General features: G+C 37.7%; 1 protein-coding gene across 1 annotated transcript; it reads left to right on the top strand.

Annotated features, from left to right (window-relative positions):
- LOC109211024 (probable starch synthase 4, chloroplastic/amyloplastic) lies at positions 2,963-20,272 on the top strand. The gene is made up of 20 exons (XM_019374520.1): positions 2,963-3,163; positions 4,232-4,279; positions 4,389-4,413; positions 4,499-4,577; positions 4,677-4,805; positions 5,842-6,046; positions 6,512-6,646; positions 7,126-7,230; positions 7,436-7,534; positions 9,323-9,452; positions 14,811-14,861; positions 14,961-15,071; positions 15,410-15,519; positions 15,710-15,878; positions 16,555-16,641; positions 16,998-17,069; positions 18,330-18,443; positions 19,437-19,498; positions 19,620-19,716; positions 19,904-20,272. The coding sequence occupies exons 1-20, from the start codon at positions 3,051-3,053 to the stop codon at positions 20,021-20,023; spliced, it is 2,061 nt and encodes a 686-aa protein (XP_019230065.1). The 5' UTR covers positions 2,963-3,050; the 3' UTR covers positions 20,024-20,272.

Raw genomic sequence — 21,916 nt, 5'->3', positions numbered from 1 at the left:
TAAAATGTTAGTGATTTTGAAAATTATAAACTGATGACTTTTTATATGATTGGTACACCATTTGCATAGATATGTAGAGTTGAAATAATGTAAGTTGTTATAATATTTGATGTAACACATGTCAGTTCTGTTTATTAAATGAAATCGTTTGCCCTGATTTTAGTTTCTTTCTTCATATTAATGCACACAAGGGAAATATACTAACCACTCTTATCATTTTCAAAATGTACTTAAAACTTAATATCTTTCTAAAATAACACTTTTCTTATGAACAAACTGTTATACTTATGGACATTCATCTATGTTTTGTATTTCATACATAAATATATGAAATTTAAAAACTCTACAAGACGGCCTGAATTCACTGATCCTCCAACAAAATAACTCCTCAATGTCTGTATGTTTATCTCTTGGCATTCTTACGAATAGCAGCTTTAGCAGTAGAATTCATTTGGGTGGCGCGATTAAACAAACTGTTAGGTTTAAGAGTCTTTCATCTTTTAAAGATGGTCTATAGGTTCCAGCCATACTCCTTCGAATCGGATCAAGCGACGATTGCCTGCTGAAACTGAATCTCAAATTATTCCTTCTTGGATCGAATGAATTCTGCCTCTTGAAACTGAATTTTCCGCTCTTCCTAAAGGATCCTGTTGAGAATTGCCTCAATATCCCTCTCTTTAACTGCGCCTCCACCTCCATTTTTTACCTTTCAAATTGACTTACAGCATAGTTTGATTTGATCAATTATGACTACGCCATAGCTGAAAAACAGCCATGGAGTACCAAAGACTTAAATTCCTGTTATGCCAAAGCCTTAAGTACCAATTGTGCCGACGAAAAGGCTGTCAGCTGTCCCAATACCTGATTTACCAAGTTTGGCAAAACTTGAGATCCAAGCTGTGCGAAAGCACAAGCTTGCTGCTATGCTAAAGCTTCAGATCGCAGCAATTGCAAAACCCGACTTGCCAAACAAACCAAAGCCTGAAATCCCAACCATTCCAATTCCTTAGATTCTTACTATGTTAAAGCCTTACCAACAAGCTGTCCCAAAGCCTCAGTTACCAAATTTCCCAACACCTAAGATCCCAACAGTGCCAAAGCCTTAGATTCCATCTGTACCAAAGCCTGAGATCCCAAATTTGTCAAAAAACAGAACTTCGTCCCCTTAAAAAGCCATATGTTCCCGCATTGCCAAAGACTATGCTTCCTACAGCAATGAAAAAGCTTTAGCTCTAGAATAGGGCCTGAATTCACAGATTCTCCAAGAAAATAACTCCTCTGGTGACCAAGTATGTTTATCTGTTGGCATTCTTAGTAGTAGCAGCTTTAGCAGTAGAATTAAGTTGTGTGGCGCGATTAAACAAACTGTTAGGTTTAAGAGTCTTTCATCTTTTAAAGATGGTCCAGGCACTCTCAACTGCGTCCCTTGAAATGTCGAGCCGTTTGGTTGCCATTTTTCCTGCCTCTTACTATATATTACTATATGGTACACAAAAAATTCCAACCTTCACAAACCCTCAGATCCCAACTGTGTCGAAGCCATAGCTTCCACCCATACCAAATACTTAATTTCCTGTCACGGCCATCCATATTAGCCTTCCTACTCAACAGAAGCATGACAACTTCCACATGGCCTTCACAGGCAGCAATGTGAAGAGCAGTTCTACCATCCAAATCGATGCTGCTCACATCAATGCTTTCATGTATAGTAATTCTCATGTATTGTAATACTTTACAATCTTTTTTGCGTCTTTTCAAATCAAAAATTAATGAGGAATCTATATATAGTCATGTAGTAACAAATATGAATTCATCCAAAGTAGCCTCGCAGTACAATATATCTTTATAAATGAAAATTTAAACTTCAGTTATGTTCCTTTCCGTGAGTATAAACTATTAATAGATATTTATATTGTTTGGCCGCGGCAATTGTTAAGGAAGTAACATAGAAAAATAATATGGCAGCAACTATGTTATGATTGAAATATTCACATAAATTTTACTCACTCTGTTAAACTCCCATTATAACTTTTCAAGAAATTTTGTATATTGGTTAATATAATAAATAATATATTCAACCAAAAATTATTCGATAACTATATAAGTACCTTTGATTTAATAGAGATTTTATTATTGTGTAGATCGTATTCACACGTAATATAAGAAATGTTCCTTATTAAACAAAGCATTGCATGGGCTTTAATAATTATTCGCAGCGAGTAATTCTTCACGTTTCTTGAAACACTAATCTCCAAGTTGAGCCAAATTTTACTTGCTACTAAAGTATAAATGTGATTTCATAATGTCTTTCTCTCTATATCAACTTGGGATGGACGGTTGATTTGGTATATTATTGATGAAGCTATATGTAGTTTTCATGTAGAACTAACATGGAAAAATAAATCAAATAAATGTAATTTTATTTAATTTGTGATTGCTTTCGGCTTTTTCTCGGGCTTCGATTTCTAAAAACTTAAATTAAGCCAAGGAAGCATGTAGTTTGTAGTGGAAATCCGATAGTTTATTATATGTGACTACACATACACTTCTGTTACTTACTCATCATTTTAATGCATACATAACTAAATCACATAATTATAGTAAGTTAAGTTAAATTAAATTCTCATTGTACATAACACAATATCTTACGGGAATTTAGGCTACATAAAATAATTTTTCCTACCTTACTTGCCTTATTATAAACTTTCGTCGATCAAATGGTTTAAATTTTATGATTGATCAAGTTATAAAAAAATGAGCTGGTTAAGCAACTAAGTTAATAATTTATTATATTTTTTTCTTCGTATTTTCCGCGCATCGCGCGGGTACTATACTAGTTTTCTTGTAATTCGCAAGTGACGGTTGTGGCGGGCGGTTAAGCAGTTAAGAGAAGGACTTTTTGGTCATTTTAAATGTCATCTGCTATGTTGGAGCAAAATCACGTGACACTTTGACTCTAGAAACTAGCAAAATCTCCACTCCATTCCTTTTTATCATAGCTATTCACGTCTCTCTCAGTCACAGTCGTACACAATCTTCGCTACTGGACAATGATCACGGAGATGCTTTCCAGTTTATCGATCGCTAAAACTCCTCCTCCTCTTCGCATGTTCTCTCCGGCTAACGGCAAACCTTTCCGAGCTTCGGTTATCTGTTGCGTCGGGTAATATTCTTTACTAGTATAACTCATTTGGCTACCTTCTGATTCTATTTCTTTCTCTTAATTGTTGCCTGTTTAAGCCACCCATTTGCTTGCTTGTCTTCAAATTGCAAAATATGCTATTCCTGATAGTTTATAACAGAGAAATATTTGTCTAGCATGAAAATTGGGAAAAAAAGTTGCTATTTTTTCACCAGTACGGTTCATATTGGCCTTGGTGCTACGGTAGAGTTGCTCACTTCGTGGCAGATAGGTGAGGGAGCGTAGGAATAGCATCTTTGCAGAAATGCAAGTGGAAGACGTTCCCTCTCTCTATTCTGCACTAGCAGGGGGAGCACCTTATGGTAAGCCCTTTTTCGGATATTGTCAAAGCAAATTGGATTCAAAGAATTGAGAAGCATGTGGTTTAAACCTACAGATATACGAGTGTAGGTAAATTGGGTCGTGTTATTGGTAAAGGATTGGTGGGGAGCCATTTATTTGTCATGTAGGTAAACTGCTCTTGGCAACTGTGCTTTCCTAACCTCATTATCCATGTTCAATGATAGATTGACTGAATATTAATTACTATGCTTTTCAGTTCCACCACCTACTCAAAGCAAAGCCATCCCCTTATGTTTATTTTGTTGTCAAAACATATGGTAGAGGGGTGTCAGAGATACATGGGTGGAACAATTCAAGAGCTTCACGTTCGAGTGAATCCCATAAGCCAGTGATCATAAACTCAATTGTTGCAAACTGCTGGAGATCTTAATCGTTCTAGAAATTGTGTTCTAATTAAATGCTGAGTAGGTGTTGCATGCCCTCATCTTTGTTCATCTTGCACATAGTGTATAATGGGCAAAAGATAAGACGTCCCAATTACCCATGTATAACTCAACCTTTGTAAGGGGAAGGCCCTATATGGTGGCTTGCTCCCTGAGACTTTTTGAGTTGCCTTGGTGTTACGGAGTACCTCATTTAACTATTAAATCAAAAGATGGGGCAAAAGGAGAGACTGTTCTTCCACTTCAAGACACCAACGTTTCTTCATTTAATGGGCTGAAATTTCTTTTGTTTGACTTATTTCAGGAAGAATGCAGAGAGTAATGGCTCAACTAGTGGACCTTTCCAGTTGGAGTGAGCACGAATCCATCCTTCTCCCCTCGCATCTAAGTTAGCATTTCTGTGTGACGAAAGTTTTCCCTTTAATGTAATTAACTAAATTACTACATTGTTTTCAACATAGGTTGGGAAACCACAGTAGTGATGAGGTACCGCAGCGCTCTTACTTCAGTTGCTTCAATCTTCTTTACTACGTGTTTCCATCCATTGCAATATATTCATGTACTTTTATAGAATATTCCACAAATGAAGAGTGCTGAATTAGAAGAGAAAGGTAGTGACATTTGGCAACTTTTCAGAGAAGCTCAACAGAGTAAGTTATTGTTGATTCACTTTGTCTGTCCAAGTTTACTTAGACCTGTGTTAACACACCTTCTTTTTTTTTTTTTTTTACTGAATGGCTTCCATCTAGATATCTTGTACTTGAACAAACAACGCATCATGGCCATGGAAGAGCTTGATAGAGTAAAAAGAGAGGAAAGTTCATTGCTTGATCAGATCGAGCAACTAGAGAGAGCAAAGCTGATTAATACAAGAAAAGGTAGTGGTTACAATTCTTGCAATCTTCTCGTATCTTTTGCAGGACCAATCAGAGAGTTTCCTTCAATGAAAACCCCAAAGATATCCTATACGTGAACAGCCAAGAAACCCACAAAGGACGCCAAGGACATACCTAAAAATAAGATGAGTGATCTCAGTCAATGAGACCATACTAATAAAAAAGCACAATAATACTACCAACTTAACCAATGACACACGCTGACACACAAAGTACTCAAAATAACCCCACCTAAGCGGCCAAAGAGACTGTTTATAGCGCATCAAATGGATTATCACAAAACAAAAGGGCAAATCCAGTCAATCTACTACCCAAAATGTCACCTCCAGCAGAACCATCAATTGACCAATGAGATTATCTCCACAATTTTATGCTCAAGATTTAGCCTTAGATAGATGAACCAAAAAGAGCCTTTGAACTCACACTTCTATATGGTAGTAAAATGGAAGACAAAACTCTCTCAACTTAACACCAAAAGAGACTAAATATTCTAGTTTCCCACTCTTTAGGAAAAAGAAATTATAATTTCCACTTCAGAAAATATGTTGTTCAAGTATCAATATGAGAATTTTAAGGTTAAGGCGAGCCAAGGATAAAGGGGAACAATATTTAGGTTAATCATGTTGAAAATGTATGAATTGTTGAAATACATTTTGATCTCTTTTGATACTTCACAAGCGCTAGATGGTTTGTGTAAACTGTATATCTCATAGTCTAATTAGAGTTTGTGTCTTGTTATCCATTTCTCTTTTCAATACGAGACTAGTGTCTATAATAGTTTAAAAAACAGGAATTTCCAAATGCCATTTAGGACGTAGAAAGTGATTCCTGTTACATGCTCTAGATTGTAGAGATAATGGTCTGTCTCCGACTTATATGCATTTACTTAACCGATTTTTTGTACTTTTGGTATCTTCACGTTCTGTCCTATCCTAATATATTTGACGATTCTTGTTTCATGTTCTGGAGAGTTTGTATGTAATAAAACTAAGAGCTCATTGCTGGTTCCATGGAACAGATAAATTCTCAATCACTGCTGAGTTACTTCTAAGGATAGACTCTATGGTTCTTACCAGTTTGATTGGCAGCAAGGAGGCATCAGACTTTAGAAGGCTGGTCATGGATTCAAAAGTCAGTATAGTTGATTATTTCTCTGATATAATGCATAAACAGGATACCGAGCTTCTGGCAGAGCTGCGTCACTTCTCCGGGAAAAGTAGAAAGTAAGTTTTCAATGATGTGTTTCTCCAATGTGGTGACTATTTTCTAAAGATAGGACTTTAGAAGCAAAACATTGAGAAGTTTAATGGGTTCAGAAGTTTCTATTTTACAATTTTCACCCAAATACTTCTTCGCTTGATTTTCTTTTTTGGATTAGTTTAGTTCAAGTAATCCATTTATTGTTAAAACTGTATTAATCATAAAGGTGATACTGACCTGAAATTTTGGTGATATGGATATAACGAAGGTGTTGCAGGGGTGAATGAGTTGGAACTTTTTTTCTTCTGGTATATGGTTTGAATCAGCTTCCCCTCCCCTCCCCCCCCCCCCCAAAACCCCCACTCCAATGCTGTCAGTTAAAAGTTTTGCTATATACTGTAGGTCCCCAAGTAGTGTGCAGTAGTGCTAGATAATTTATAATAACTGAGTTTTCTGGGCTTCATCTGTTCTTTTTATACTGATTTCAGGTCAGGTTACCACATAATCCACATTTGTACTGAAATGGCACCAGTGGTCTCAGTTGGATCTTTGGCACTATATGTAACCGGCTTATCTTGTGCCTTGCAAAGAAACGGAAATCTGGTCGAAATTATCTTACCCAAGTAATCAAGAATATTTATTTTCCACTCTCATTTTTGGTTGGTTTACGATGAAAGGTTGCACCTGGGACATCTTTATTTATGCCTTTCTTGAGCTATCATCTCAAGAGGGTAATAAGAAACTATATAAATTCAGATATAGATAAAAACAGATGGTATAAATACTTTATTTAAAGGAAATAAAGATCTACTTTGGTTATCTTATTTTTTAGAAGGCAATTCTAAATTGTTACACAAGTTGCTTAAAGTTGCTCTCTGCTAAGTTCTAGGGGAACTAACACTCTGTGTTCATATTGGATCTCTTTACACCAATTTACAAGACGTATATTAGTTTAGTGTACGTCAGCTTTTATGCAATATGTGTCTATACATAGGTGGAGTCCTCATTCATATATTATCTTGTGCCTACTGCCTCTTTGTGTTTATTCTGTTTTAGTCATGAGTGAAATTAAGTAAAAATCTACTGAATAAATTTTGTACAGGTATGCTAGCCTAAACTTAAATGAAGTTCATGGATTACGAGAAGTAGAAGCAGAGTTTCTTTCATACTTTAATGATCAAATGCATGGAAACAGAATCTGGACCGGGTGAGTTTCTGCTTACTATGTTATAAAGCCAAAACAAATATTTGGTCTATTTTCCTTTCTGGGGCGAGCCTGGTTGTCAGGGAACTAGAAGAACATGGATATTTAAGTTGGGGAGTGAGCAGTTGTTCTCTAACCTATATCGCACTGTTTATATCAATCTTGATCCTAATGCTAACAGCAGTGACCTTTGTTCTTTGTTATACAGGGTTGTCTATGGCATTGGAGTGACTTTTATAGAACCTCTCTACTATTCGTCATTTTTCAGCCGTGAGAAAGTATATGGTTACTCAAATGATTTTGAACGGTTTGTAAATTCTGTTAAGATTACTTGCAATTGAATGAAGTAGGATAAGAATTTCATACTTCTTATTGTCTCCCCTTCTTAAACTTTTACCATCTTAAAGTCTTTTCCTCTAGTTATCTTCTTTCCCCATTCTTCTTATAGCTCATCCCAACTGGTTTCGGTTTGATGCATAATTGATTTATTGATTAATGTGTAGTTCCCCATCTCTGCAAGAGGGCCATCTGATGCGCAAATATTGCCTTTTGTTTCTGTTTTTATTTATTTATTATTTTTAAATATCGTGAAGGATCTTATTTATGCATGTCTTCAACGTGGTATGTTCTTATGCATTATCCTTATATCTGTCTTATGAAGTATGTGTCTGATCTGGAATACTCTCTTTATATCAAATGTAATTAGAACATGAAAGCATCTCAGAATGCAGGCCTTTCAGTTGGATTGCTTCATGATATTGTTGGTCAACTCTTATTATGAGTTCTTATTTTTGGTTAACATTGCTTGACTCTAACTGGAAAGAACTTTAAATAACCAACATACTCCAGACACCAGTTGTTTGTTTAATATCTAATATTAATTTAAACACAATACTTCCAGCATTTTATAGTTGTGACTCCTAATATGTTGTATGAACCTCAATTGGCTGCCTCTGCAACTTCTCCTGCTTCCCATTTGCCTAAACCACACAGATTTAGACAAGTATGGCAAATTCATATTGAACCAATGTTGAAAAGATGGTTACACTACTCGTTGTAAACCAATATCTTGGCAGTGTATTGATGAGAAGAGGGTTGGAAACAGTTGATCATGCTAAAGAAGAGATATATTTTCTGTATAACTGCTTAGCTGACATTTATGAAATCTTTCTAAGATCTTCTAAGAACAGTAACATCCAGGATGATAGAATGGCTGTGAAATGTGGTCAAGGTCCAATCAGATTTTCCTGCGCCTCTACCCTTCTATTCATTACATCAAGATCCAATCTGGTGTGTTAATGCTAACTGCTAAGTAATGGGGATATCAATTTAGCTTTTTTAAGTTGTTGTCATGGTGGAAGAATGCTAGTATCTGTTTGTTGTTTAGAGCTGAACTCAGGTAGAAAATGACTTGTCTATGTACAGCTGTTTAATTTTACTGAACTTCTTTGTACTTTTTTATCCAAAAACTAGCTCCTAAAGCTTGAGGCTAGCTTTTGAATACTTTTCTGTTTCACTAGACTGGATGTGTTGAGACCATATCATGTTAAACTTAGATTAGATTCTACTGTCTCTACTGAATTGCTCTTTATTCAATAAGATAATAATTCCTGAACAGTTGCTTAAATTGTTCTCTGGCTAATTCTCATGGGGATAGGGCTAAATGAGGCAAAAGCAACAAATAAGGTATCTTTGTGAGATACCATGTTCATCATAGCATTGTCCACATTGTACGACAATAGAAGACTTGAGGACCATATTGGGAATAAATTACCGTTTGGTTGGTTGTTTGTTCAAGCATAGGTGTATATCTGTATATCTCATAGTCTAATTAGAAACAAGCACCTACTAGCGGGGCATTGCATTTGTGTAGACCTCTAACCCTCACCTTCTCTCCCCCAAACCCCCAGTCTCTTTGCAATGCAGCTGGTTGAAGAAGTTACTAAGTCACTTGTATTTGAGTGTTGGTGGTGTTTGTATAGTTTTGTGATCTGTTCTTCCTGCATGCGCTTAAAACTTTTGGTGTTGTTTCTTTAGTTCTTCCGTTGTCAAGTGTGTATTTTCACTATTTCCTCTAAAATCTACTTTGATGCAGATTCACCTACTTCTCTCGCGCTTCATTGGATTATATAGTTAAAGCAGGAAAGCAGCCCGATGTGCTTCATATACACAACTGGGAAACATCTATTGTTGGTCCATTGTTTTGGGACGTTTTTGTAGATCAGGTTCACTTCCTAGCATTTGGATTCATCAACAATAAACTGCTTACTTCATGTTTGTTAGTTTGGTAGTTAAATAGTATTAAATAACTTTAATCCCATATGTATTAAGGGTAGAATAGAACATGTATTTTATATATATATATATATATATATATATATATATATATAGGTTTATCTGGAGTCAGGTCCTAGCCTCGTCACTACCTCGTCGGGGTTAGGCCAGGCACTTACCAGCACATGGGGTCGGTTGTGCTGATACTACACTCTGCACTCTGTGCAGATACCGGAGCAGTATTGGGACAGCAGCAGTAGTTTGGTAGCCAGCCTTCAGTCCACAGAGATCCCGAGGTAGTCCTGTAGGCGTCCGCAGGCCCGGCGTCTCTTCTATCTACTATTATGTTCTGTTATCACTTGTATCCGAGAGAGACTGAGTCTCTTTCTTTCTTTCAGACATTTGTATGTAGTAATCATAGACAGTCCGTGAATGTTGTGACACCGGTTTCTGGGTAGAGACATATGTTGGCTTTTCGTATCAATTTTGGTATTATGTTTATCTAAGTATTCCGCTTAAATCCATCTTTCGCTATTATTTGAATGTTGATCACCTGTTATTACAAGTTATTAAAAAGCATTAAAAATGAAAGAGTTAGAATTTATGTATTTCGTGGCTGGCCTAGCTTCTTCGAGTAGGTGCCATCACGACTCCCGAGGGTGGGAAATCCGGGTCGTGACACTGCACCCCTGTGTGCAGATTCGGGCGCTACAGGTCCTGCTTGCGAAGGTTGAGAGCTGTCCAGCAGATTCCGGAGATTCACTAGGTAGCTGTCCGGCGATTCGCAGCCCAGTACTTCTCCCTCTATCTTATTTCCTTCTGTTTTAGTTATGTAGTAGTGGAGTAGACCTTTCAGACTTGTAGTATTATTATCGATTCTCATGACTGTTAACACCCCAATGTCGGGCTGTGTTTTATTCTGCAAACTGTATTGTTTACCTTATTTTGGGATTTTATTCTTCTAAAGACTTAATATTTATTATTTTACTTGCTTAAAATGAATTGGAAGTGTGTCGGCTGGCCTTGTCTTCACGAGAGGCGCCATCACGACCGGGTCCGGGTTTAGGGTTGTGACAGCAGTCCTTAACTTTGAATTACAAGTTAAAAAGTTAAGGACAATAGGTCCCGAACTTCAAGTTTAAAATTGAAAAGTTAAGGACACTTGGTCCTGGACTTCAAGTTCAAAAGTTCAGGACAGATGGTCCTGAACTTAGACTTACAAGTTCAGAAGTTAAGGATACTTGGTCCTAAACTTCAAGTTTCAAGTTCAAAAGTTAAGGACAGGCAGTCCTTAAGTTTGAATTCCAAGTTCAAAAGTTAAGGACCATGGTCCTGAACTTCAAGTTTCAAGTTCAAAAGTTCAGGACAGATGGTCCTTAACTTAGACTTACAAGTTAAAAAGTTTAGGACAGGCAGTCCTTAACTTTGAATTACNNNNAGACTACAGGTAACCAGGGATTTTCTTTATCTGAAGGGGAGTATAATGAGTTCCTTCAGTATCGAGCAAGTAAGCAGACATCTCCACAAGTAGCCTCTGTTGCTCAGGCTGATACTTCTGTTGCTGGTAATTCTTTTGCTTGTGTTTCCCAGTCTAGTACTCTTGGACAATGGATTGTGGACTCAGCCGCTTCTGATCATATCTCTGGTAATAAATCACTTTTATCAAATATTGCGTATTCACAGTCTCTTCCCACTGTTACTTTAGCCAGTGGATCTCAAACCAAAGCAAAAGGAGTTGGACAAGCGAATCCCCTACCCTCTGTCATTCTAGATTCCGTTCTCTATGTCCCTGGTTGTCCTTTTAATCTTGCATCTGTTAGTCGTTTGACTCGTGCCCTCCATTGTGGTATATAGTTTATTGATGATTCCTTTATTATGCAGGACCGCAGTACGGGGCAGACGATTGGAACAGGACTTGAATCAGAAGGCATTTACTACCTTAACTCCAAGGCATGTCTAGTTACAGATCCGCCGGACCTTATTCACAAACGTTTAGGACATCCAAGCTTAACCAAACTTCAGAAGATGGTGCCTAGTTTGTCTAGTTTATCTACATTAGAGTGTAAGTCGTGTCAGCTCGGGAAACATACCCAAGCCTCCTTTCCTCGTAGTATTGAGAGTCATGCAGAGTCTGTTTTTTCTTTAGTTCATTCTGATATATGGGGTCCTAGTAGAGTCAGTTCAACCTTGGGATTTCGTTATTTTGTTAGTTTCATTGATGATCATTCAAGATGTACTTGGATTTTCTTAATGAAAGATCGTTCTGAGTTGTTTTCTATATTCCAGAATTTTTGTGCTGAAATTAAAAATCAATTTGGTGTTTCTATTCGCACGTTTTTGCAGAGATAATGCCTTAGAATATTTATCCTCTCAATTTCAGCAGTTTATGACTTCTCAAGGAATTATTCATCAGACCTCTTGTCCTTATACCCCTCAGCAAAATGGGGTTGCAGAGAGAAAGAATAGGCACATCATTGAGACTGCTCGCACACTTCTCATTGAATCTCATGTTCCGTTGCGTTTTTGGGGCGATGCAGTTCTCACAGCTTGTTATTTGGTTAATCGAATGCCTTCATCTCCCATCCAGAATCAGATTCCGTATGTAGTATTGTTTCCCCACTCACCCTTATACTCTGTTCCCCTCGTGCTTTTGGGAGCACTTGTTTCGTTCATAACTTAGCCCCTGGGAAAGATAAGTTAGCTCCTCGTGCTCTCAAGTGTGTCTTCCTTGGTTATTCTCGTATTCAGAAGGGATATCGTTGTTACTCACCTGATCTTCGTAGGTACTTTATGTCATCTGACGTCACATTTTTTGAGTCTATACCTTTCTTTACCTCTTCTGACCACCTTGATATATCTGAGGTCTTACCTATACCGACCTTTAAGGAGTTTACTATAGCTCCTCCTTCACCTTCCGCCACAGAAGTCTTACCCCTTCCAACCGTTGGGGAGTCTAGTGTGGCTCCTCCTAGATTCCCTGCCACAGGAACACCACTCTTGGCATATCATCGTTGTCCGCACTCAGCATCAGGCCTAGCTGATTCACGTCCTGCACCTGACCCTGCTTCTACTGCGGACTTGTCTCTTCCTAGTACACTGATTGCACTTCAAAAAGGTATACGGACCACCCTTAATCCTAATCCCTATTATGTCGGTTTAAGTTATCATCATTTGTCATCACCTTATTATGCTTTTATATCTTCTTTGTCCTCTGTTTCCATCCCTAAGTCTACAGGTGAAGCATTGTCTCATCCAGGATGGCGATAGGCTATGACTGACGGATGATTGCTTTACATACGAGTGGTACTTGGGAGCTCGTTCCTCTTCCTTCAGGTAGATCTACTGGTGGTTGTCGCTGGGTATATGCAGTCAAGGTTGGTCCGGATGGCAAGATTGATCGCCTTAAGGCCCGTCTTGTTGCCAAGGGTTATACTCAGATATTTGGGCTCGATTACAGTGATACCTTCTCTCCCGTGGCTAAGGTAGCATCACTCCGCCTTTTTCTATCCATGGCTGTTGTTCGCCATTGGCCTCTCTATCAGTTGGACATTAAGAATGCCTTTTTACAGGGTCACCTTGAGGATGAAGTTTATCTGGAGCAACCACCTGGGTTTGTTGCTCAGAGGGAGTCTCGTGGCCTTGTATGTCGCCTGCGCTGGTCACTTTATGGTCTAAAGCAGTCTCCTCGAGCCTGGTTTGGTAAGTTCAGCACAATTATCCAGGAGTTTGGCATGACTCGGAGTGAAGCTGATCACTCTGTGTTTTATCGACACTCTGCTTCGAGTCTCTGTATTTATTTGGTGGTCTATGTTAATGATATTGTTATTACCGGCAATGATCAGGATGGTATTACTAAATTGAAGCAACATCTCTCTCTAACACTTTCAGACTAAGGAGCTGGGCAAACTAAAGTATTTTCTGGGTATTGAGGTCGCTCAGTCTAGCTCAGGTATTGTGATATCACAACGGAAGTATGCCTTAGACATTCTTGAGGAGACAGGAATGACACGTTGTAGACCGATTGACACTCTGATGGATCCGAATTCTAAACTTCTACCAGGACAGGGGGTTGGTAAATTAAATTATCTCACAGTGACTAGACCTGACATTTCCTTTCATGTGAGTGTTGTAAGTCAGTTTATGGATTGTCCCTGTGATAGCCACTGGGATGCAGTTGTCTTCTTCGGTATATAAAATCGGCTCCAGGCAAAGGGTTATTGTTTGAGGATCGAGGTCATGAGCATATCGTTGGTTACTCAGATGCTGATTGGGCAGGATCACCTTCTGACAGACGTTCTAACGTCTAGATATTGTGTTTTAGTAGGAAGCAATTTGGTGTCTTGGAAGAGCAAGAAACAAAATGTAGTTGCTCGATCTAGTGCAGAAGCAGAATATCGAGCAATGGATATGGCAACATGTGAGCTAATTTGGATCAAACAATTGCTCAAGGAGTTGAAATTTGGTGACATCAGCCAGATGGAACTTGTGTGCGATAATCAAGCTGCTCTTCATATTGCATCAAATCCGGTGTTCAATGAGAGGACTAAACACATTGAGATTGATTGTCACTTCATCAGAGAAAAGATACTCTCAAGAGATATTGCTACAAAATTTGTGAAGTCGAATGATCAGCTTGCTGATATTTTCACCAAGTCCCTCACTGGTCCTCGTATTAGTTATATATGTAACAAGCTCGTTACCTATGATTTATATGCACCAGCTTGAGGGGGAGTGTTAGTTTGGTAGTTAATAGTATTAAATAACTTTAATCCCATATGTATTAGGAGTAGGACATGTAATATATATATACATATATATATATATATATATATATATATATATATATATATATATATATATATATAATACAGGGCTCATTGTATCATTGTTAAGACATGTGAATAATAATATTTTGTCCCGTGCTTTCCCACATACTAGTAGTTAGATAGATCTGGCATCACTCTGTTTCTCTTCAATGTGGAGCCATTTGATTGCATTATTCCTTGCTGAATGTCCTCGTGACCTTATTGTTCAAAAGGGCCATTGACATGAAGAAACTACAATATTTTGGTGGTAATTTTGATGGGCCTGGTTATCTCTTTCTTCTGTATGTATCAACTAAAATGGGTTACTCCACGTACATGCAACTGAATTTTATTCTTATATGGTTCAGTTGACTAGTTCTCCTCTGAATGATGTACTTACCTGTTTTATATCTTAGGCACAAACCATGCCAATTGATGCTTCTGTTAAAATTTTCTTTTCTCTCTGCATTGTGGCTAATGCTTTCTTCCTTCTTGAATGTACAGGGACTTGGAGATACCAGGATAATGTTGACATGTCAAAGCTTCGAGTCTCAGGCAAGAACCCCCATTATGTGTTCATTGACTATTCTACTCTTATAATTGCTTTGAAATGTACAAAGTCTCTTGATAATCTCAGAAGGTCATATGTTACAGTGTGTAGAGCAACCTGAGAAGTTAGCCCTATGTGGACTTGATCCTCACAGATTACATTGTTCTGATCGTCTGCAAGATAACAACAAGTCCCATCTTGTCAATGTTTTGAAGGTATTTGATGCTTTCTGACCTCTTATCTCTTTGTCACCATTGGATGCTTTAATGCAGTTACTGGACGTCATTTGGTCAATTAGCGGAATGTCTGTGTTTGCATTAGAAAGGGTTTCCTGACTCATATCTAAATGCACATGATTTTCAGATAGACTTTTGAACCTGAAAGTAGGCACCATGAACTCTCCATCCACACTTTTCATTTATATTTGCCTTTAAAGACTAGAAGTCATGTTTTTTGCCTTTTTTTTTCCTCGTTCAATGGATTATATCCAGATAAAGTTGAGCTTGTTAGCCTGCATCATATAACATTTTGCTCCTCTTTTGTCTTTGTCCAGGCTGGGGTTGTTTACTCCAATAAAGTTATTGTAATGTCATCCATGCAAACAAAAGGGCAGATAATTCATGCTATGAGTCATGGTCTGGAACCCACCTTAACCATACACAAGTACGTGTTCCTCTCAACGTTTTACAGTTAGGACCACTATGCATTTCAGATTCTTTTGCAAGTCTTTATTCTCTGCTAGAGACTCCGGAGATGTTTTTACTTGCTGCAACATATTTGTAGTCTCTCAGGTTTATTTTTCCTCTGGTGTTTATGGTACTGCATTTCATTTGCTAATTCAGTTTGATTGTAGGGACAAGTTAGTAGTTGCTCCTCCTGGATTTGATAGTTCAGCTTGGGATCCTTCAGCGGATAAGTTTCTTCCGCAAAACTATAGTGCAGATAATATGAAGGGGAAATCTGTCTGCAAAGTCTCGTTGCAGCAGCATCTGGGGTTGCAGGATCAAGCGCCCATTATTCTTGTAAGTGTTATTCTTATTGAAGACTTACCTGCAAATGTCTGTAACCAAACACTATTGATAGGGATTTATCTCTTCTCTTAGCTTCTGCTTCATGAGATTGTCTAGGACAGTCTACCTAACAGATACCCTGCTACTAATCTAGGGACATAATATATTACTGTAAGAGAAAGTAACGCTGAAGTTAGAAGGATGATGTAGCTGAGGGGGGAAAGTTTCTGGAAATTTGAATAGACATTTTCTTCACTTTATACTGATGATTTTAGTTTCATGTAGTACATGAATGACATCGAGCTGCGCTTTACATAAAGAATATAGAGGTGTCCTTACTAGAATTTGATGAAAATGTCTGCTTTGCTGCTTGATATTATCCCTTACTCTATTGAGTGTCTTTTACTCTAAACGCTGAATTTTCTTTTTGAAAGTTGTGGTTCCTCTTGATAGTTTTCCCTAGGTATTATTCCGTGGAAGATCGATGACATACAATTTGATGTGCGCCTCTTTTGCTCTCTCTGAAATCCCTTATAGATTCTTGATTATAGCTTGCTTTGTTTTTGCAGAGGGCTTCCATCTATTGTAGTGTGTCCAGATGAGGACATTATTGCTGTTGTTCAAATTTTAATATTGTGCTCCAAAAATGTATCAGCATATGTTTAGCTTACTAATGATGTATCCTCAGGTAGGATGCATCTTCTCAGACATCTCTGATGTTGAACTAGAAAACCTCAAGACGCTTATTTGGATGGCTTCAAGGAGGGGTGTTCAGGTGTTTCTTCTGAATATGCTTTGTGTGCTTTTCTCAAATAAACGAAATTCTTGTACCTTTTTTCTAGTAATTTTTATTTTTATTTCTATTTTGTATAATTTTGGCCTGAGGTGAATTTAAATGGAGAAAAAATGGTCATTGAGGATTCATATAGCCGATCCCAACTCTTTTGGGACTGAAGCGTAGTCGTTGTTGCTTTTCTCAAATAAATCATGGTTCTATGTATGTCTGCCTGCTGATATCGTAGCTAGGTGATGATTTTTTCAGGGAGTTCTATATCACAAATTTTTATATCTGTTACTTTACTCTTCCTTCGGAGTTTGTTAAACCAATGAGAATTTCAATTGGATGTGCAGTTTGTCTTCATGGGCTCGGGCCAAACTCCTGGTTTAAATAAGGCATTGGAATATTTTGAGGAGGAACTCAAGGTAATTGCATTCCTTCTTTTGTCAGGGTATATTTGTGCCTCACCCTGCCTGTAATACCTATATCATTTAGTTATATAAGTATCTGTGACTGGAAAACTGAAAAGAACTGAGCTAGCTGCTTTTAGTAGAATGAGACAATTAGGTCGTCTGGTAGCACAAGCGTCAGCCATGATTCAACTCCTAACCGACCACCCAAGCTTTATCCTAATGGAACTTAGTCATTGTCCTTGTACTAAGTTTGTGGCTAATCTCTTTGTAAGTTCTTCTCTTACAAGAATAAAGAATGTCTGGAGCCAAAAGCTTTTGGGTTCTGCTAAAAATTATGTTCAAAGGAAGCTCATGCCACGGGTCCAAATGCTGGGATTGGGTATGTCTGAGTGTTGTAGCTACAAGGAGACATCTGTTGCCGCTGGATGCTCCATTTGCCTCTCTCTTTTTGTGCTCTCCTGAACCTGTCTGACAAATAAAACTGGACTCAGAGAATTGTTATCTGATAGCATTTCTTACATGTCAATCTTTTTTCCTAGCCATGTTAAGTCTCATAAAAAGTGCATACTTCCTCATGTTTGGGAGTTTTTTATATGTTCTTTAAGCCTTTACAGTATTTACCCTCTTGAGCAGCAAAATGTTTACCACCTTTTCCCTAAATCTTAGTCTGTTTTTGCTTTTTAAGGGACAATTCGACCTTTTTGTGGTCTTGAATTGGACATAGATTATTTTACTCTTTGGACAATGAAATTTAGATAATAGAAACTAGATGAAAAGTACTGCAGGCTGCAACTTTTCCACTAAGAAATGATAATAAATTTGAGAACTATAGTCAAAGATCTATTTCTTTCACTCTTGGGAAGAGAAACTGGAATAAGATCCTGGGACCAGTGAAGTACTTGTTAAATTCACGTGATCTATGTTTAGCCGCTACTGGTCAGAAACCAGTTTGTCTGTTGGCCTAATTGAGAACCACAGATGTGATGAAACTGTTGTTAGGAATAACTAAATTGTGACGTACAAAGTCCATAATTGGAAACAAATTGCATCAAAATTCCTATCCATTTAAGTGATTCTTCTTCCTAATGCCTCGAATGAGATGCCTTCTATTTTCTTCGTACTTTTATGTGCAATATTTCAGTGTTGAAGATATCTTAATATGGACATTCCTAGACTAGACTAAAGATGCAGTGCACATGATTACCTTCATTGTATAGTTAGCTTACAAGATTTATTGGAACTAAATTATTGTTGAATTTTTCAATATCACAGGATGAGAACATGAGATTCTTAAGCAAATATGACGAAGCTTTGGCACATTTGGTACTTGCAGGATCTGACATCATGCTATGCCCTTCTTTTGATGATACAGTACTCCAAGTGCCGGTAAGTGGTTTCCGCAAAACTCTATCCTTCGCAATCATTTTATAGACTAATGTGGAAGTAGAAATGAAATGCTATTTTAATTAAAAGAGAAAAAAGAGACCACCACGTACCATGGGGTTATGACTTATGCCCCCCCTCCCCACCCCACCCCACCCTACCCTACCTACCTACTAACTAACGTAACGTANNCCCCCCCAAAAAACCCCCCTTCCTACTAATAACTCAAAAGGAGTAAATAGGAGTTGTATGGAAGCCTGAAGCCTTGTCTTCAAGTTACAAAGAGAGAGACCAACAGCTAAAAGCATAAGCCTAACCCAATCATTACAGAATGGGACGTGACACCCTTAAATACTCAGAGGCTTAATACCAACTTCCAGTTTATCTAAATGATCCTTTGTTTCAGAAGAAGATCACAATGGGATGAATCTTGCAATACACCTCTTGGAACTGGCCTGAATTTCATTAAATAATCCACATGCTGATCATGTTCTTGCAAGCATGTTGGAGCCCTGATTTAGGTGTCTCTCAACACTCTAGCGTATATATCTGCCTTGAGAAATACTGAAACCTTCTATTATCAAAAGGAGAAATAAGTGTTGCTTCTGACAGTTTCTTGCTTGATTTGCATTTAGCTCCAGCTGTGCCACCATCGGTCGCATTGCCCACCAAAGAACCAAAACATTTAATTTCAGCCCTTTCATATAAGCCTTATCTAAGAGACTGCAAGACGAGAATTACAATTTAGCATGCAAACATTGGCCACACATTTTGCTTCAGATGAAGAAGGGTTCTCAAAATTAGAAAACAGACTATCATTAGATGAGTACTCGTAATACGTGTATCATTCTCTTGCTTTCCCCAGTGAATTGATTAACCTTTTTAATTGACACATAGATTAGCATCATGTTTGCTTCCCTTTTAATCTGCCTGCTTTTTTCTATAATTCCTGAAATTGTAATGCTTCTGATGTTTTCTCTGTTTATATGTCTGTAGCTCAAGGCCATGCGATATGGAGCTGTGCCTATTCTACTGAATTTTACGGACAGCAAATTCGGGTTAGTTAACAACATATGCAAAATGAGCTGAAAATTTTCATCCTGTGTCTTTATCTATGGTTTGTTATTTCCTTGCCTGTTGAGAAAGTTCACGTCTTTCTTTAAATTACTGGACAAACAGGCACTTTATGGACCATGATCTTGAGGGCACCAAATTCTCTCGTTATATCAAAGATACCTTCGCCAATTTGTCCCTCAACCAAGCAATTGAAGAACTTGTACGTACTTGAGTCTTTCCAAAGTCTTTCTCACCTCCTTCCCCCCTTCCCCTCCCATGGGCCCGAAAGAACTTAACAAATGAGTATGAAAAACTTTACTATTATTCAGCTTTCTGCTCCTGGTAAGCACTTTACTACCCAGAAAAGAGCAGGCTTTTTAATCTTGCTTTATGTCATGTTATTACAGAAGAACAACCCTTCAAAATGGGACAAGAAGATTGTCGATGCCATGACGAAGGATTTTTCGTGGGAGGCAGAGTGCTGTGACATTCATATCTCTGCATATACAGCAATAAAGAACTTGTAAAATAGATTTTCTGTACATATTCATGTATTTATATCTCGGACCACGCCTTGTAGGTACCTATTACATATAGTCTAGCGGAGGGTCTTTTGTTATCTTAAGAAAGAAAAAAAAGATATGAATATCTATCCTTTTATAGTCAATTGTTTTAGTCAGTAGTACGGACATAAGTGCGGGCATTGCCCATTCTAACGAATAATTGAATGTCCTCTCTAATGAATAATCGATATGAAGGAGTACATCTGAAAAACATTGCTTGTTCTGTCTTTCCCCTCTTCTATGACACCCCAACCCCTGTCCCCCAGTCTCTCCACCTAAATGACAACAACAACAACGACCCAGTGAAATCCCGCTGGGGTATGGGGAGGGTAGTGTACGTAGAACTTACCCCTACCCGGAGGTAGTAGAGAGATTGTTTCCGATAGACCCGAGGGACTCTCTCAACTTAAATGAGAAAGTCTGGAAACGTAAATGTTTAAAAGAATGAAAAAAGAGAAGGAAAACCTTGATCAGCTTTTCCTTTACTTCGCCTTTTCCACCCTGCTTTGTGCGTATAGGACAACTTATGTCATCATTCTTTGGGCTGAATAGAAACCTAAGCTAAACAAGTATTTTTTTCTGCTGGTTAATTAAGTTGATATTTGAAGTCACTTTGCTAATGTTGTCGCATCTTATCAGAGCTTACAATTTGCCTTTTTCAAATGTAAGTGGGTTGACAGAACCCCACCTCTTCTAATAATCTCCTAATAATATCTGTGTCATCAACTGATAGTGTAATTCTGTCATTTCAATCTGTAGAGATATGGACCACAGCTGATTTTCGTGTAAGCTTCTTCTCAAATTTTAAGCCTATAGTATTTACTAAGTTGATGATTAATCTTTTTTGAAGCTTGTTATCTTTAGAACGAGAAGTTCCTTTGTGAATTCTTACTTGTTTGAAGTTGGTTTCTGAGGGAAGAATATACCATTAAGTATCCGCTAGACCGCTACCTGTTATATGGTGGATTTTCACTCTGTAGCTGGCATGGCTCACGGATAGGATTTCTAATATCCATTTTTATGATTCTTGATACCATGCAATGCTGTTATGATTTAGTGTGTCATCAAGATATAAGGATAACAATATCATATATATTAGAAAAAGTTGTACATTCCAAAGTGAAGAGTTTTTGAACTTATTGATCTCATTTCAAATTTGTCCATATTTAGGAGCTCTGCTGCTGAGATTGGTCGACTGAAATAAATCTTTCTAGGCCCTAACATCGAAAGCGACAGTAGAGCAGCAGTTGTTTGTGTCGTCAACATTGAAATCATTATCTGCTAACAAACGACCCACCAAACAAATATGCCCTTTTCTCCATTTTAAACATCTAGGAAAAAAGGATCACACTTCCGTGGTTCAGAGTTTGTTGGGTTGGCCCAGGCGCTAACCTTATCATGTGCTACACATATCACTCACACAACTAGTTGTACAATTTCAGCACAAGTGTGAGTCTTGCTCATAGTATTTGATCACAGAGGCGGATTTAAGATTTGAAAGTTTTGGATGTCCCACTTTATATTTATAATACAACTCTAGACCCACCCATTTTTAATAGATCTAAAATTTTATGCAGTAATATCCTTTCTGGAGGTCAAATAGGTATAATAATAATTTTAAATAGCTATTTAATTTCTATAGTTGGTTTGGTTCGGTTTTTTCGGTAACTCTTTTTTTTAATTATAACTAAATCTAAATCAAATTTGATTGGTTTTTAAAATTCAAAACCAAAACCAAATCAAACCAAAAAAGTATCGGTTTGGTTCAATTTTTCGGGTTTTTATGAACATCCCTAGATACAAGTACCTAATATACTAGCTAGGAAGATGTACTTGGTGATTATGTTAGCAGCTGAT

Source organism: Nicotiana attenuata, chromosome 2 (assembly GCF_001879085.1).
Source record: "Nicotiana attenuata strain UT chromosome 2, NIATTr2, whole genome shotgun sequence".
Lineage (NCBI taxonomy): Eukaryota > Viridiplantae > Streptophyta > Magnoliopsida > Solanales > Solanaceae > Nicotiana > Nicotiana attenuata.
This window is presented reverse-complemented; position numbering and strand designations above follow the sequence as displayed.